The sequence below is a fragment of the Musca vetustissima genome, unplaced genomic scaffold (genome assembly GCF_032173495.1).
Source record: "Musca vetustissima isolate MV318-11 ecotype Yass unplaced genomic scaffold, APGP_CSIRO_Mvet_v1 utg161614, whole genome shotgun sequence".
NCBI classification, from domain to species: Eukaryota; Metazoa; Arthropoda; class Insecta; order Diptera; family Muscidae; genus Musca; species Musca vetustissima.
In genome coordinates this window covers 2,217-19,871 of record NW_026876701.1, presented here as the reverse complement: position 1 = coordinate 19,871, position 17,655 = coordinate 2,217, and the positions used below count along the sequence as shown (strand labels likewise).

Sequence of the window (17,655 nt, the reverse complement as noted above, 5' to 3'; positions counted from 1 at the left end):
TTCGGTGAATACGTACGCGGCAGTTCCTAATCAGCCTCAGTTGGTTAACTGAATACGAGCAGAATTCCTGGTTTCACGGTGTTTCAATGTAAATCAGACCTCCTAGCTATATGTTCACGCGTGTTTCTCTCCTGTTCCATTGATCGATATGTTGCATCCTGACGACGAACGAATGCTGAAGCGTATCTCGCTGCTGTTCGACCAATCGATATTCCAATTCCTGTCTACGAAGCGAACGTTGAACTGTATTTCGCTCCTGTTCGGCCATCCTGTAAGCATCATCCTGTCGACGAAGCGAATGTTCAATCGTATTCCGCTCTTGTTCGGCCAATCGGTATGCATCATCCTGACGACGAAGCGAGTGATTATGTGTATCTCGCTCCTGTTCCGCCAAGCGGTACGTAACATCCTGACGACGAATAGCGTGTTGCTGCGAGTTTCGCTCTTGTTCGGCCAATCTGTATGCATCATCTTGACGACAAAGCCAGTGAAGACGCGTATCTCGCCCCTGTTCCGACAAGCGGTACGTAACATCCTGACGACGAACCGTGTGCTGCTGCGTGTTTCGCTGTTGTTCGGCCAATCTGTATACATCATCTTGACGACGAATCGAGTGAAGACGCGTATCTCGCCCCTGTTCCGCCAAGCGGTACGTAACATCCTGACGACGAACCGTGTGCTGCTGCGTGTTTCGTTCTTGTTCGGCTATTCTGTACGCATCATCTTGACGACGAAGCGAGTGCTCTATCGTATTTCTCCCTGTTCGGCTAATCTTAATGCATCATCCTGTCGACGAGTAAAATGCTGTGCTGTATTACGTTGCTGCTCTATTCTTCGATTGTATGAAGATCTCCTCCTTGTTTGGTGCTGGATGCGATCCCGTTCACGCTCTTCTTCGCGATATTCTGCATTCCGTCTTCTGGTTGATAAAGAACGTGCGTTCTTAAGGATGTCCGAGGGGTTTTCTTCGCGGTAGTTGCTGACTCGCATCGCAATTAATCGTTGGCGTTGTTTTTACTGGGGTTTTTTTAGGTGCACACACACTCTTCAAGAACAATTGTTATTAATTGAATATGTACTTTTTTGCATTGTTATGAACCTCTAACGCAGACAGGTAGTTTGACCTTTTTGAAACAAACAATGTCATAAAATTTAAAATTTTCGTAAAAACAAAACAACTGTTCTTATAAAGGAAACCCTTTTACCTGATTCAATTATAGGTTCTAATTGGGTTGTTTACATATTATTTGTGATGTTATTTTTAAAAATTATAAAACCGATAATTTCTACCATAATTGGATGTTTACGCGAAAAAGATATCGCATTGCAGTACCACATATGTAGGTACCATTTTACCATAATATTACGTCTCCTTTCAAAAGAAAAGTGTATGACCTATCTTTATTTTCGAGGATTTACATAAATTACATTACATGGGAATTTGATAACGAATAAGAAAAAGGGGAGAATATTAATAATTTTTTCTGGGGAGGTTTGTTACCATATACGACTACAAAAATACCGAATTCCAACGCATTCGGCAGAAAAACACGTTGAATAACCCCAAAATACCGAAAAATGGCCGGACGGACATGGCTAGATCGTCTTAAAATTTTACCCTGATCAAGAATATATATACTTTATGGGGTCGAAAATGAATATTTCGATGTGTTACAAACGGAATGACAAAATTAATATACCCTCCAAACTTGGTGGAGCGTATAAAAAGGGGGTTATATGGGGACTACCCCAAAAAGGCGGTGAATATTAATAAATTTTTGGTGGACAGATTTGTTACGACTACAAAATACCGAATTGCAACGCATTCGCTACAAAAACGCGCTCAAGAACCCCAAAATACCGAAAATTGGGGGTACCTATATTCATAATTTTTGTGGGGAGATTTGGTACCTATTAGGAACTCATAATATTAAAGCCAAATCGGTGAAATAAATCCGGTCAAAACCCCCAAAAACTGGAAATTGGGAGGAACCTTTATATGGGGGCTACCAGAAAAAGTGGACCTATATTTATAATTTTTAGTGGGTAAATTTGGTACCCAATAAGAACACTATATACCAAATTTCAGCGAATTCGGTTGAAAACCGCTCTTAAGAACCTTAAAATTCCGAAAATTGGGGGTACCGTTATATGGGGGGTACCAGAAAAAATTGACCTATATTTATAATTTTTAGTAGGGAGATTTGCTTCCCAACAAGAGCTCAAAGTAAAACACGTTGAATAACCCCAAAATACCGAAAAATGGCCGGACGGACATGGCTAGATCGTCTTAAAATTTTACCCTGATCAAGAATATATATACTTTATAGGGTCGGAAATGAATATTTCGATGTGTTACAAACGGAATGACAAAATTAATATACCCTCCATACTATGGTGGAGGGTATAATAAAAATAATACTTTCAATTATTAATTAAAACGTATGCGCTACGTTTTTTTGCAACCTAAGGTTAGTGCTTTTGCCGATTTAACTAATAAGTATTTGTTAGTTGTTTTGCCGTCTCCCTTAATCATCAAGGAGTACCACACTGTCATTCGGACAGACATTACGCATATAACTGCGTACAGGCATATCGTTGCCAAAGGTAATATTGTTACCACCACACAAACAAACATTGAAGAACTATAGAACCCTATGTCTGAGTAGACGTGTTTTTTTATCGCAGCTGATCGTTCTGTTTATTTCTGCTTTTAAAATTCGTTACAAACGTAATTCACTGGTGCCTTGGTGTTGATATCTTGTGTTTATTGCAATATTGTCGAGTTATTTCAATTTTATCTCGAATTATTACTGTATACAATAAACATTAAGTTGCTGCGTTGCGTAAGGATTGCTGTGTTGCTGTTGTTCCTTTGTTGCTGTTGCCATTTTTTACCTTCATTTGTTGTTGTTGCTGTTTGATTTTAAAATGCCGGCTAATAAGGCTACTAAATGCAAAACATGCAACGATACAATAACCAAGACACAAGCAAGTGTTTTATGTAAATCATGCAACCGTTGGATTCATACATCATGCGCCAACATTGATGACAAGCATCTTTACGTTTTAAAAACAGTAAAATCCTTTGCGTTTATTTGTGCATCTTGCGAGCCGAATCTTAATAATTGCTCTAATAATGATGATGTATTGGATAGAATAAACAGTTTGAGTGAAAAGTTGGATAACTTTGTTCATAACTATGAAACCCAGCAAAACATTTTGAAGGGTGTTTTGGATGATATCAAAAAAGAAGTTAGTTCCTGTATTGCTGAGTTGAAGTAAGATATTAAAGACTGCAAAGATAAAGTCCGTAAGGTTGAAGTGAATACCACAACAAAATTTGCCGCTCTTGATCATGAAGACAATATATTGCATAGACGGTTAAATCGTTCTGACATACTGATTGGAGGACTGCCTGAGGGTTTGGACGACTTGGAAACACCTGTAATAGCTTTGGGGACATTCTACAATATATCTACTTTTCTTATTTCTGATATCTTTTAGCGCAAATCTTGGGCCAGTGATAAGCAACAACTTTTTCATTAACTCGGTCTTACAGTCTCATAACTTTAATATTGCACATTTAAATTGTCGTAGTATTAGGCTATCAGCAAATACCACTAAATTTCAAGAACTCAAATCAATAATATATGAATCCAAATTTAATATTGTCGCTGTTTCGGAGACGTGGCTTAAGCCAGAAGTTTCAAGCCGTGCAGTTGATATAACTGGGTATACATTTATCAGGAATGATCGTATAGACTCAAGAGGTTGTGGTGTTGGCATGTATATTATGAAAGGAATTAGTTATGAAATAGTATTCAAATCTTCGGTGCTGGGAAAATGCGAATCCCTTTTCATTGAATTGGCATCATGTGATGCAAAGATTTTAGTTGGAGTGGTATATTTACCTCCACCTGGCGACTTTTCCTTTTTTGAACATTTTCATAATAATCTATTTTTGGCATATAAACATTTGGTAGTGGTAGGTGATTTTAACTCTAATTTGTTCGACCCACAAAAAGCTATGTCTACCCGTTCCTCATGCTTTAGAATGCATTTGTCTATTTTGCATAATACAAAACCTACGCATTATAATGTAAATTATTTTATTTTGGTTAGTGATTTATGTATGGTTCAGTTATGGATCAGGTGATTTGCCCATCCATATCTGATCATGCACTTATTTTTGCCTCGCTTAGCATTAGCGTTAATATAAGCTGTGATTTTGTTGAATACCATGATTATAGAAATATGGACTGGGACAGATTTTTTCCTATCTAGCTGAATTGGACTGTGAAATGCTTTATGTGGCTGATAGTGATGTTAAGTGTTCTTTGATATCTTCAATTATTTCTGATTTATTTAATTTAGTTCCTACTGTACGCAGAAAAATTAGATCTGATGACAATTGGATGAATGTAAATCGGATTACTTTAGCCAGATCGCTTCGCGATTTGGCATTCGCAGCATACCAACAAAATAAGAATAGCGGCAATTGGAAAGTGTACTGTAAGTTTAGAAATAAAGCCAAATCAATCATTAGACGTGAGCGTAGAAGATATTTTTCGAAAAAAATTAATTACATGGGTTCTACTGCTTTCTGGCGTTTTCTTAAAGGTACAGGATGTACGGGTTGTGATGACATAGTTTCCAATTTTGATGTCAATAGTTTAAACAGTTCATTTGTTTCAAATAATTTGGCTACTCGTGATTTAGATTTTCATGATTTCGGTTAATCAGATAACGCATTTTCCTTCAGTTGTGTTGGTATTGATGATGTGGCTATTGCTCTAAATAATATTAAATCTAAATCCATTGGCATTGATGGAATAGCTGTTGATTTCATTAAACTTATTTTCCTATATATTTTTAATATGATTCTTGATCTGATAAACACAATTTTAACATCGTCGCGGTATCCGACCCTTTGGAAGAAAGCTCGTGTTGTTCCAATTCCCAAAGCCCATATTGTTAATGGTCCTGAAGATCTCAGACCTATTTCTATTTTGCCGGTATTGTTGAAAGTTTGTGAGCAAATTATGAAGAGCCAAATTTTGGGACGTGTGAGCGTCCAAATTTCTAAATACCAGTTTGCATTTCGTAAAAATCATAGTACTGCAAGCTTACTAATTTATTTGACAGATATGATTAGAAACAATACCAATCAAAATAATAATACTATTGTCGTTTCCTTAGATTTAACTAAAGCGTTTAATACTATTGTACATCAACAATTAATTTTAAAGCTTAAAAATGAGTTTAATTTTTCCTTAACTGCTTGTAATCTTGTTGCATCTTACTTGTCTGGTAGATCACAATTTGTATGTCTTAATGGTGAATCTTCTATGACTATTCCTGTTACATGTGGTGTACCACAGGGTTCCGTGTTAGGACCGTTGTTTTTTATTTTATATGTCAATAACTTAGAGGGATGATAATGATAATCAGCTTTCTCCTTATGATTTTGAGCGTTATGTAAATCTTTCTTTGTCTCGGTTCAAGCAATGGTCATCAAGTAACTCATTGATGATAAATTACTCTAAGAGTAAACCTATGCTATTTGGGAGTCAGTTATATGATTACAATTTATTTATTGACCTTTACAGGACGCTGATACTACCCGTGCTATTATATGGATCAGAAGCATGGGTTCTTGCGCAAGCAGATGAGGCAGCGCTTGGGGTGTTTGAGAGAAAAATTCTCCGAAAGATCTACGGGCCGATCTGCGTCGACGGTGAATATCGGCGTCGAATGAACATATATACGCGGACATCGACATAGTCAGTCGTATTGAGCTGCAGCGACTACGACATGGCTAGGCCATGTTGTGCGGATGAATGAAGATGCCCCAGCTCAAAAGGCATATAAAAATGTGCCTACTGATGGTTCCCGTAGAAGGGGAAGGCCACGAATTAGATGGAAAGGCGAAGTAGAAAACAACATCCTGGAACGTGGTCTTCCAAATTGGAGGACTTGCGCACAAGACCGACGCGCTTGGAAATCTTTTTTAAGCTCGGCTTATGGAACAACTGTTCTGTAACAAGCCAGCTAAGTAAGTAAGTTATTTATTGACCAGAATAGGATCGGCTTTGTAAGCTGTCACAAAATTTTAGGAGTGTTTATAGATGATAAGTTATCATTTGATACTCACATAGATTTTATACATCGGAAAGTGTGTGGAATAATTCGCAAGTTGTACTCTACGAATTTATTTCTTCCATCTTGGGTAAAAAAGAGGTTGGCATTTGCTCTTCTTATGCCCCATATTAATTACTGCTTGGAAGTAGTATCTGGAACCATAGATCGTACCCTTTTCAAATTAAAGCGCATTGTTAATTGTATTTCTCGTTTCGTGTATGGAGTAAAGAGATATGAGCATATTTCTGGCTATGTTGAGAGTTTTTTAGGAGTTGATTTTGATATGTATGTTAGAATCAAATTGTTATGCTCATTTTATAAAGTCGTTAAATGTGGAGTACCTCATCTACTATCGAATTTGTTTAGATTTAATATGTCTTCAAGAACTACTCAGTTATTTATACCAAGAATATATAATTCTGTTTTTGAGAAATCGTTCTTAATACGAGTTGCTCGAATATGGAACTACTTGCCAGTTGAACTGAGAGTATTTTCTCATTCAAACAATGCATTTCGTTTGAAACTTTTGGACTATATTTGAAGCGCTGATCCAAATATTATCTAATGTTTTTTGATTTGATATATTCTTGATGCCTTTAAATACATATTGACATTTATTTATGGTCTGATTTATATATTATGTTTAAAACTTTTTTTAATGATTTTATTTTTAAAACTTTGTTGTTTATCTTGGCATTAATTTGCAACTTTTGCATTTTGTAGTTATGGCTGGGGAGCCAATTATATAAGTTTTTAGATGTAAGAGTCTGCTTAGACATGTTTTTATATTTTTATATTGTTAATACTATTTATTGGCCTTGAAGGCTGTGGTATTATTTAATGGAAATAAATAAATAAAAAATAAATAAAATAAAATTACAAGCACACAATTCCTTTGTATAAATCTAAATCGTTTAATACAGATAATAAACCCACTTCAAAATGTTTACCCTCCCTTTCGATTCGAAAATCGTTGTCAGCTTCAGCACTCGTTTTTCGTCCCTCGAAACATAAATCTTCAACATCGGTTGGAGTTCAAAATCATAAATTGGATTTTTTTTAAATCGTTGTACAAAATGTCAAGAAAAATTTAACCACATTTATTAATACAAATTTATTAGGACATATTGTTGTAAAGCGACCTTCGGAAAACCTCGATATAGCGACAAATGCTGATGCATCCCTCGAACATAGTTTCAGGAAAATAATAGCCCGATGGAAGCCCGAATCTGTAACTGCAGGTTCATTTGCAGCTTCATGCTATTATATGTCGTGCATTAATAAAAACTCGATTGAAGCCCGAATCTGTAACTGCAGGTTCATCTGCGGATTATAATAAACTATTTCGTAAATATTGCTTACGTAAGGCCCGAATCTGCTACTTCAGATTCATCTGCGGCCTTACACTACAAATTATCGTTGTAACGGAGTTGGATCCAGAATATGTTACTGCAGATTCATCTGCGGTTCCACTCCTTACTTTGTTCGAATTGCTCACACTCTATCTACTATATACATACTTGTATTGTTTAGAAACATCCCTTGATGTTTCAAGGGGGTCGGAATGTTTTACATTTGTATAACAAATGTTTTAGGTAAGCCAGCTTGATGCCTTTCTTGTTGTTTTAAAAATAAAAACAACAAGATTTTTATTTTAGAAGTGAGTTATGGTCACATTGATTACATTCGGGAAAGGCAGAGAAGACTATAGTTCCGGATTTCGCCACAAATCCTCATTAGTTCTCTTAGTTTTTTGCTTGGGATATTATCCCAGGGAGTCATGTATCACTCCACTAAACAAAAAACCCTTCTTCTCCAATTTTGTTACATCCACAACGTCAAGCCTAAGTACTTTTAGTGTACGCTCCGTTTGAGAATTCTCAAAAGGTCTCAGAAAATGTTGTGGCGGAACATTGAACCATGTTCCATAACTTCACTGTTATGCGTCTCTACTTTGAAGATTCAGTGTGATATTTGTTAGTAGGGATGTGTGTGTTTACTGTTTTAAGTATAAAAATAATAGTTTTTATTACCCCTGTTGTGATTTTCAATTATTAGATAAAATGTATGCGCTACGGCTTATTGCAACCTTGGGTTATTTGCCAGTCGCCTCCTTTAAGCATCAGTGTGGTACTCACACTGTCATTCGGACAGACATCACACACATCGTATTTCATTCTCCCTCCGCGTGTTGTTAAATTACATAGATAAGTCACTCACCTAAATACAATCCACTATCGGTGTTCCATACTGTTCATTTCTTGTAGTGATCATAAAAGTTGATATATTTTGCTTGTGATATAGTTCACAATATGCCCTTGCCTAAAAGAGGTATTTATGTTTTCGATGGAGATTTGTCAGCTTGGCCTTCTTTTCGGGATTTATTTAGCGTCATTTTTATAAAAAATACTAGACTGTCGCACATCAATTCCTTAGAATAAACCTAAATCGTTTAAAACAGCTAGTAAACCCACTTCAAAATGTTTACCCTCCCTTTCGAAATGTTTACCCACCCATTAGTCTTTTAGTTATTATTTGCATATAAAGGATTTTGTATCCCATATTTTAAAATATTGCTTCTTTAATATTCCCTTAATATTTCTCGGAAAATAATCTTTGATATGGCTACCAAGGGATGTATACCTCTGAAGCTACCTCCACAAACTTCGTCCGTTTCTACAAACATGTTCACAATATGTCATGTTTGTAAAGAAGCTTTAACTGATAGACAAGAGTGTCTAATCATTAGTGAATGTTCACATCCTTTTCACAGGACATGTACAGGGGCACATCTTTCAAGTTCTTCGGAATGTCCTGTAAACTCTTGTATTGTCCTGTATACAATACAAGAGTTTAATGAAGGGGTGCCATGATTAAACGTTATACCACACGTAGTGTTAGTAAAAACATATTCCAAGATACCCGAAATATCCGGACTGAAACAACACAATACCCCACAGCCAAATATTTCTCTTGATTTTTCTACCACATCACCTTTAAATAATGTAGAATTATTGAAAATCACATATCCAGGCTTTTACAGAATTTAAATTTACCACAAAATCCGAATCCAAATACCGCTCCAGTTTTGAATCTAATCCCTCAAAACATGGGTAATCCCAATCTATATTTGGTTAATGAAAATAGACCCCAATTCAGCAACCAACGAATGTTCAATACAACCCTCAACCCAATATTCCATATATAAATACAAATCAATTTTCCCAGAATGTTCCTTACAATCCATATTCTCAGCCTGGGTACTCTAGTCCGAATGCCTTAGGTATTTTTAACTTCAATTATAAATAATTGGAACCTGAAGTTCTATGGTTCGTCGAACGGACTAAATATTGGTGAGTTTTTGTACAGAGTTAAAATTCTTACAAAAGAGACCTTCAACAATGATTTCACTGTAATATGCAAAAATGTAAACACCCTCTTATCAGGGAAAGCTCGCGAATGGTATTGGCGGTACCATAAGCAAGTGGAAGTCATTGTATGGGAAGATTTCTGTAGGGCAATTCAGTGTCAGTATAAGAACATGAAGTCCTCATTTGACCTTCGCGAGGAAATGCGCAACTAAAAACAGAAACCTGGCGAGACTTATGATGTTTTCCTAGACGCATTACAAACCATTGCGGATCAGCTTTCTCTTCCCATGGCTGAAGAAGAATTTATGGAAATAGTAGCCAGAAATCTGAGGCCTGAGATTCGACAAGATCTGCTCTATGTGCCCATTCTTTCGTTATCACATCTGCGAAAGCTCGTGCAAATGCGCGAAAACTTTCTAAGCAACGAGTATGTACGCAGAACTCTGTCACATCGTATGCCAAACCCAAATTTTCAACCATGGAAGCAAGTCGCAGAGGTAGAAGAACAATAGGTTGAAAAACCTCCAGACGACACTTCGTCACATGTTGGAATTGTGACAAAGCTGGACATACTTGGCAAGTCTGCCTTGAAGAAAGAGCAATTTTTTGCTACGCATGTGGCGCAAAGAACATTTACAAACCGCAATGTCCAAAATGCATAGCCCGTAGCTAAAATCCAACATCGTCAAAAAACTTCAGACTAATGGGTCGTCCCAAGGACCAGGGGGGTTACTCTGTATTGCGTTGCGAAAGCAAGTGCGATGCGAAAGCTAAATGCGTTAAGAGTACAATTTGGTACTCTGTAACATTCACGCAAACGCATTCGCAAACTAAATTGAAAATATGGCAACACTGTCGCCACAAAGTAAACAATAACGAAGAATGAGAAAAGGAAACATCAAAAAATTGTAAATGAAAACATATTTTTGTGTGGTACGAGTGTTTTTTTAAACAAAAATGATGAACGAATTAAAAAAAGAATTTTATGAGATCTATCAAATATATTCTCCCTAAGTGACCACGGGTATGAAAATATAAGTACGAATTATGTGACAAATGTTTTCAAATATTTATTCGTTTATGTATTTTTTAAACGCTCGTCATTTCAAATAGATCCACAACAATTCCAACTCCAATAAAAGAGGCCGCTGCTTTGAAATTGCTTGGACAAGATGGTTATCAACACCAACCTATAAATATGCACACATAGTTTCACATTTTATATAAAAAAATAATATATTACTTTTTCCAACCACCGACATCTTTTACAGGAGGTCAATTTGAATTGAGGTCATCAGACAGTTTTGTCCACAAATTGTTGGCGCGTTGTTTCGCATTTGAACTCTGCAACTGTCCCTTTGCCAAATCACTGTGTTGCCCCATAAAATCTACTGAAGTTAGGAACTGACGTTGCTGAGCCTGTAACTGTGACTTTTTTGCCTTTTACTTAAAATAATTTACAATTTATATATAAATAAAACCTTTAATGGAGCTTACTTATATGTTTCGCTTCCTTTGCGTTTGCCATTTTGTTAAGGCAAGATATTTGCGATTAACGAACGAGTTTGACATGCGTTTTCGTATTACAGAGTGCGGTGATGCTACATTTGCGTAAAGTAGATGCGAAAGGAGATACGAAAACGAATTAGAGAGTACCAATTACGCGATGCGTTACAATTTTTCTCACGCATCGCAATACAGAGTAGCCCTCCAGATAACATAGATAACCAGATAACAGTAAACATAGAGTCCAATCCATTCAATTCCAAGCCAGGCATTCCATTTAACTCTGATAGTACTTAACCCTCAAATAACATTACGATTTTGAAAAGACCAAATTCTGATAATTTATTACCCAATGAAGACGTATATCACCTAATTTACCCAAAATTGCCATACCATAAGCGCTGGGGATCTATATGAAAAAACGGAATGAGTTTTTTCGTATCTCCCATTACTCAACCCAACCCTCCAAAAAGATCCACAATGCGGTTACGGAAATATTTTCATCTGAGGAAAATTTGTGAAAAAATACAAATTTCAAAATTTGTATCCAACTCTCAGGATAAGCGATTTTACGCGAAAGTGTCCTTTTTTAAATTTTCAAGAATTTGGGCTCTTGGATACTGGTGCAAATGTCAGCTGCATTGGTAGTTATCTTGCTCAGTTTGACTTTTTGAAATTCCCAAATTTTAAGTCCTGCAAATCCGTTGTTAAGACTGCGGACGGAAAAATTCAAATCGTTTCCGGTTGGATCAATGTTAAAATATCATTTAATGGTAAAAGTAAGGATATGAATCTTTTTATGATACACACAATTTCCAAAAGGTTTATCATTGGGAATGACGTTTGGAAAAATTTCTATCTACTAGGACTTTTGTTGGGGCCTCAGGATATTATCTGCTTTACAAATAATAATCCCTGTGTGCTTGACGTGTCTGAAATTTCTCCTCCCGTTGTAGAAAAAAGATGAAATTCCTCAAATCAATCAAAAGGAGATAGTTATATGCTGTTATTGCTTTATTCTTGCATAAAATTGATGTTGGAGATGCTAGACCAATAAAGCAACGATTCTACTTGGTTTCACCCGCGGTAGAAAAGTTGATGTTTGCGGAGTTAGATCGTATGCTCGACCTATGAGTAATTGAACCTACCTCCTCGGCATGAGCTCTCCCATGAGGTTCGTGATTAAACCTAACAAGGCTAGGCTATGTTTCGATGCGCGTAAGTTAAATTCCGTCTCAAAGAAGGACGCTTACCCGCTTCCAAACATAGAGGGAATTTTCTCTAGATTGCTAATATTATCACCAAGTTGGACCTAAAAACGCGTTCTGGTAAATAGGTTTGGATGAGCCATTCAAACAGTTGACGGCATTCACAGTCCCAGGTAGACGACTCAACCAATTTGTGGTTATGCCCTTCGGACTGTGCAATGTCCACAGACACTGTGTCGACTGATGGATGAGCTCATACCACCAGATCTACGCCATACGGTCTTTGGATACTTGGATGATATGGTAATAGTATCAGAAGACTTTGATACGCACATAGAAGTGCTCATGAGAATTGCCACTCAATTTCGGAAGGCTAACCTTATCCTTAATATATCCAAGAGTAAGTTTTGTGCATTTCGAACCAGTTATCTCGGATATATTATCGGTGACGGTGGCATTTCCACAGACCCCGAGAAGGTGTCGGCAATAACCAACTGGCCCGTACCTAAGAATTTAAAGCAGGTACGTGGGTTTTTAGAAATTGGTATCGCATGTTTATCCACAATTTCTCCACAGAGACGTTTACCATCACAGAAGTTGTATCAACCAAGCGTAAGTTTAAATGGACGGAAGAAGCGCATCAGGCCTTTGAACGGGTAAAATCGCTTCCAACAACCGCACCAGTTTTAAATAAAAAAGTTATTTACACTGTGATGCGAGCGATTTCGGTATCGGGGCTGTGTTGGTACAACTAGACGATGATGGAAACGAAAAACCAATAGCAAGAAGCTAAACACCTCGCAACGTAATTATAGTGTTAGTGAGCGAGAGTGTTTAGCTGCTCTGGAGGCAATCCAAAAATTCAGATGCTATTTGGAGATGCAAGAGTTTGAAGTGGTAACCCTACTCCAGTTTATTGTGGCTCATGCGTGAACCCAATCATAGTGGAAGTCTTGCTAGGTGGGTGTTTAATTTGAAATATAATTTCATACGAATTAAAGTGAATTCTAATCCATCGTTATATCTTGTTCACTACCTTTATATACGTATTTGAGTATTTCGTACTAAAGACAAAAAGTAGTAGCAAAATCTAACGAGTAACTATGTCAAAGCGCCGCTTTGTGACATCTTAGCTTTTTAGCAAAAAGCATCAACCCCTACATCCTGTAGTAAAGGTAATATACATTATTCAAGAACAATTATCAATAAAAATACCAAATCTACGGTTCGAAAAATCCTAACCATTTGTGTTTTTATTTATATTTTCATTTATTGCATTAACGCAAACATTGGTCCAATCGAGCCGGATTGTTTTTGACGAAAACAAACCCCTCTCCTTTTTTTCTCCTTTCACGAAGGAAGACATCGTCGAGGACAACAACAAATACATACACAGATCAACGATCATCACACTCCATTTATTCAGTATATTTTATACTAAAAATTTATATTTCAACAACACAGGTATGTACACTGTTTAATTTATTTTTTCGAAAAAAATGTCATACGGTGAGTTTTGTGTTGTGATAAATAATAAAATTATTAACCAAAGCCGTCGGTCGTTTACAACGATCAATAACGCAAGTGCATAAATGCCCGTCCGTTGCTGTCGGTAAATTACATTGCAAAAAGCAACAACATTGTGTCATTGTTTTCAACACCCCACTCATTGTTTACAACAAAAAGTAATTCACCATCACTTATATATTTTTTTTATCAATTTTTACACATTTTCTTTCATAATTTACATGCATTTCTATGGTTCGTCGAACGGACTAAATATTGGTGAGTTTTTGTACAGAGTTAAAATTCTTACAAAAGAGACCTTCAACAATGATTTCACTGTAATATGCAAAAATGTAAACACCCTCTTATCAGGGAAAGCTCGCGAATGGTATTGGCGGTACCATAAGCAAGTGGAAGTCATTGTATGGGAAGATTTCTGTAGGGCAATTCAGTGTCAGTATAAGAACATGAAGTCCTCATTTGACCTTCGCGAGGAAATGCGCAACTAAAAACAGAAACCTGGCGAGACTTATGATGTTTTCCTAGACGCATTACAAACCATTGCGGATCAGCTTTCTCTTCCCATGGCTGAAGAAGAATTTATGGAAATAGTAGCCAGAAATCTGAGGCCTGAGATTCGACAAGATCTGCTCTATGTGCCCATTCTTTCGTTATCACATCTGCGAAAGATCGTGCAAATGCGCGAAAACTTTCTAAGCAACGAGTATGTACGCAGAACTCTGTCACATCGTATGCCAAACCCAAATTTTCAACCATGGAAGCAAGTCGCAGAGGTAGAAGAACAATAGGTTGAAAAACCTCCAGACGACACTTCGTCACATGTTGGAATTGTGACAAAGCTGGACATACTTGGCAAGTCTGCCTTGAAGAAAGAGCAATTTTTTGCTACGCATGTGGCGCAAAGAACATTTACAAACCGCAATGTCCAAAATGCATAGCCCGTAGCTAAAATCCAACATCGTCAAAAAACTTCAGACTAATGGGTCGTCCCAAGGACCAGGGGGGTTACTCTGTATTGCGTTGCGAAAGCAAGTGCGATGCGAAAGCTAAATGCGTTAAGAGTACAATTTGGTACTCTGTAACGTTCACGCAAACGCATTCGCAAACTAAATTGAAAATATGGCAACACTGTCGCCACAAAGTAAACAATAACGAAGAATGAGAAAAGGAAACGTCAAAAAATTTTAAATGAAAACATATTTTTGTGTGGTACGAGTGTTTTTTTAAACAAAAATGATGAACGAATTAAAAAAAGAATTTTATGAGATCTATCAAATATATTCTCCCTAAGTGACCACGGGTATGAAAATATAAGTACGAATTATGTGACAAATGTTTTCAAATATTTAATTTTTATAGATTTATATAAAATGTCTCAATAAAGATTCGTTTATGTATTTTTTAAACGCTCGTCGTTTCAAATAGATCCACAACAATTCCAACTCCAATAAAAGAGGCCGCTGCTTTGAAATTGCTTGGACAACGTGGTTATCAACACCAAATAAATATGCACACATAGTTTCACATTTTATATAAAAAAATAATATATTACTTTTTCCAACCACCGACATCTTTTACAGGAGGTCAATTTGAATTGAGGTCATCAGACAGTTTTGTCCACAAATTGTTGGCGCGTTGTTTCGCATTTGAACTCTGCAACTGTCCCTTTGCCAAATCACTGTGTTGCCCCATAAAATCTACTGAAGTTAGGAACTGACGTTGCTGAGCCTGTAACTGTGACTTTTTTGCCTTTTACTTAAAATAATTTACAATTTATATATAAATAAAACCTTTAATGGAGCTTACTTATATGTTTCGCTTCCTTTGCGTTTGCCATTTTGTTAAGGCGGTGATGCTACATTTGCGTAAAGTAGATGCGAAAGGAGATACGAAAACGAATTAGAGAGTACCAATTACGCGATGCGTTACAATTTTTCTCACGCATCGCAATACAGAGTAGCCCTCCAGATAACATAGATAACCAGATAACAGTAAACATAGAGTCCAATCCATTCAATTCCAAGCCAGGCATTCCATTTAACTCTGATAGTACTTAACCCTCAAATAACATTACGATTTTGAAATTTTTTACGATTTTACGATTTTGAATTTACGATTTTGATTTTACGATTTTGAATTTAATTTATTACCCAATGAAGACGTATATCACCTAATTTACCCAAAATTGCCATACCATAAGCGCTGGGGATCTATATGAAAAAACGGAATGAGTTTTTTCGTATCTCCCATTACTCAACCCAACCCTCCAAAAAGATCCACAATGCGGTTACGGAAATATTTTCATCTGAGGAAAATTTGTGAAAAAATACAAATTTCAAAATTTGTATCCAACTCTCAGGATAAGCGATTTTACGCGAAAGTGTCTTTTTTAAATTTTCAAGAATTTGGGCTCTTGGATACTGGTGCAAATGTCAGCTGCATTGGTAGTGATCTTGCTCAGTTTGACTTTTTGAAATTCCCAAATTTTAAGTCCTGCAAATCCGTTGTTAAGACTGCGGACGGAAAAATTCAAATCGTTTCCGGTTGGATCAATGTTAAAATATCATTTAATGGTAAAAGTAAGGATATGAATCTTTTTATGATACACACAATTTCCAAAAGGTTTATCATTGGGAATGACGTTTGGAAAAATTTCTATCTACTAGGACTTTTGTTGGGGCCTCAGGATATTATCTGCTTTACAAATAATAATCCCTGTGTGCTTGACGTGTCTGAAATTTCTCCTCCCGTTGTAGAAAAAAGATGAAATTCCTCAAATCAATCAAAAGGAGATAGTTATATGCTGTTATTGCTTTATTCTTGCATAAAATTGATGTTGGAGATGCTAGACCAATAAAGCAACGATTCTACTTGGTTTCACCCGCGGTAGAAAAGTTGATGTTTGCGGAGTTAGATCGTATGCTCGACCTATGAGTAATTGAACCTACCTCCTCGGCATGAGCTCTCCCATGAGGTTCGTGATTAAACCTAACAAGGCTAGGCTATGTTTCGATGCGCGTAAGTTAAATTCCGTCTCAAAGAAGGACGCTTACCCGCTTCCAAACATAGAGGGAATTTTCTCTAGATTGCCGAAGGCTAATATTATCACCAAGTTGGACCTAAAAACGCGTTCTGGTAAATAGGTTTGGATGAGCCATTCAAACAGTTGACGGCATTCACAGTCCCAGGTAGACGACTCAACCAATTTGTGGTTATGCCCCTCGGACTGTGCAATGTCCACAGACACTGTGTCGACTGATGGATGAGCTCATACCACCAGATCTACGCCATACGGTCTTTGGATACTTGGATGATATGGTAATAGTATCAGAAGACTTTGATACGCACATAGAAGTGCTCATGAGAATTGCCACTCAATTTCGGAAGGCTAACCTTATCCTTAATATATCCAAGAGTAAGTTTTGTGTATTTCGAACCAGTTATCTCGGATATATTATCGGTGACGGTGGCATTTCCACAGACCCCGAGAAGGTGTCGGCAATAACCAACTGGCCCGTACCTAAGAATTTAAAGCAGGTACGTGGGTTTTTAGAAATTTGCGGTTGGTATCGCATGTTTATCCACAATTTCTCCACAGAGACGTTTACCATCACAGAAGTTGTATCAACCAAGCGTAAGTTTAAATGGACGGAAGAAGCGCATCAGGCCTTTGAACGGGTAAAATCGCTTCCAACAACCGCACCAGTTTTAAATAAAAAAGTTATTTACACTGTGATGCGAGCGATTTCGGTATCGGGGCTGTGTTGGTACAACTAGACGATGATGGAAACGAAAAACCAATAGCAAGAAGCTAAACACCTCGCAACGTAATTATAGTGTTAGTGAGCGAGAGTGTTTAGCTGCTCTGGAGGCAATCCAAAAATTCAGATGCTATTTGG

General features: G+C 36.9%; 1 protein-coding gene across 1 annotated transcript; it reads right to left on the bottom strand.

The window, feature by feature from the left end:
• Positions 1–170: 170 nt before the first annotated feature.
• On the bottom strand, positions 171–2,891 carry LOC133321280 (inner centromere protein-like; the record flags this gene model as incomplete). Its single annotated transcript, XM_061530376.1, has 2 exons — positions 2,815–2,891; positions 171–710 (listed from the first exon to the last, which is right to left on the bottom strand). Coding segments are annotated over exons 1-2 (617 nt in total), but the record flags the coding sequence as incomplete, so codon positions are not given.
• Between the last annotated feature and the right edge of the window lie 14,764 nt (positions 2,892–17,655).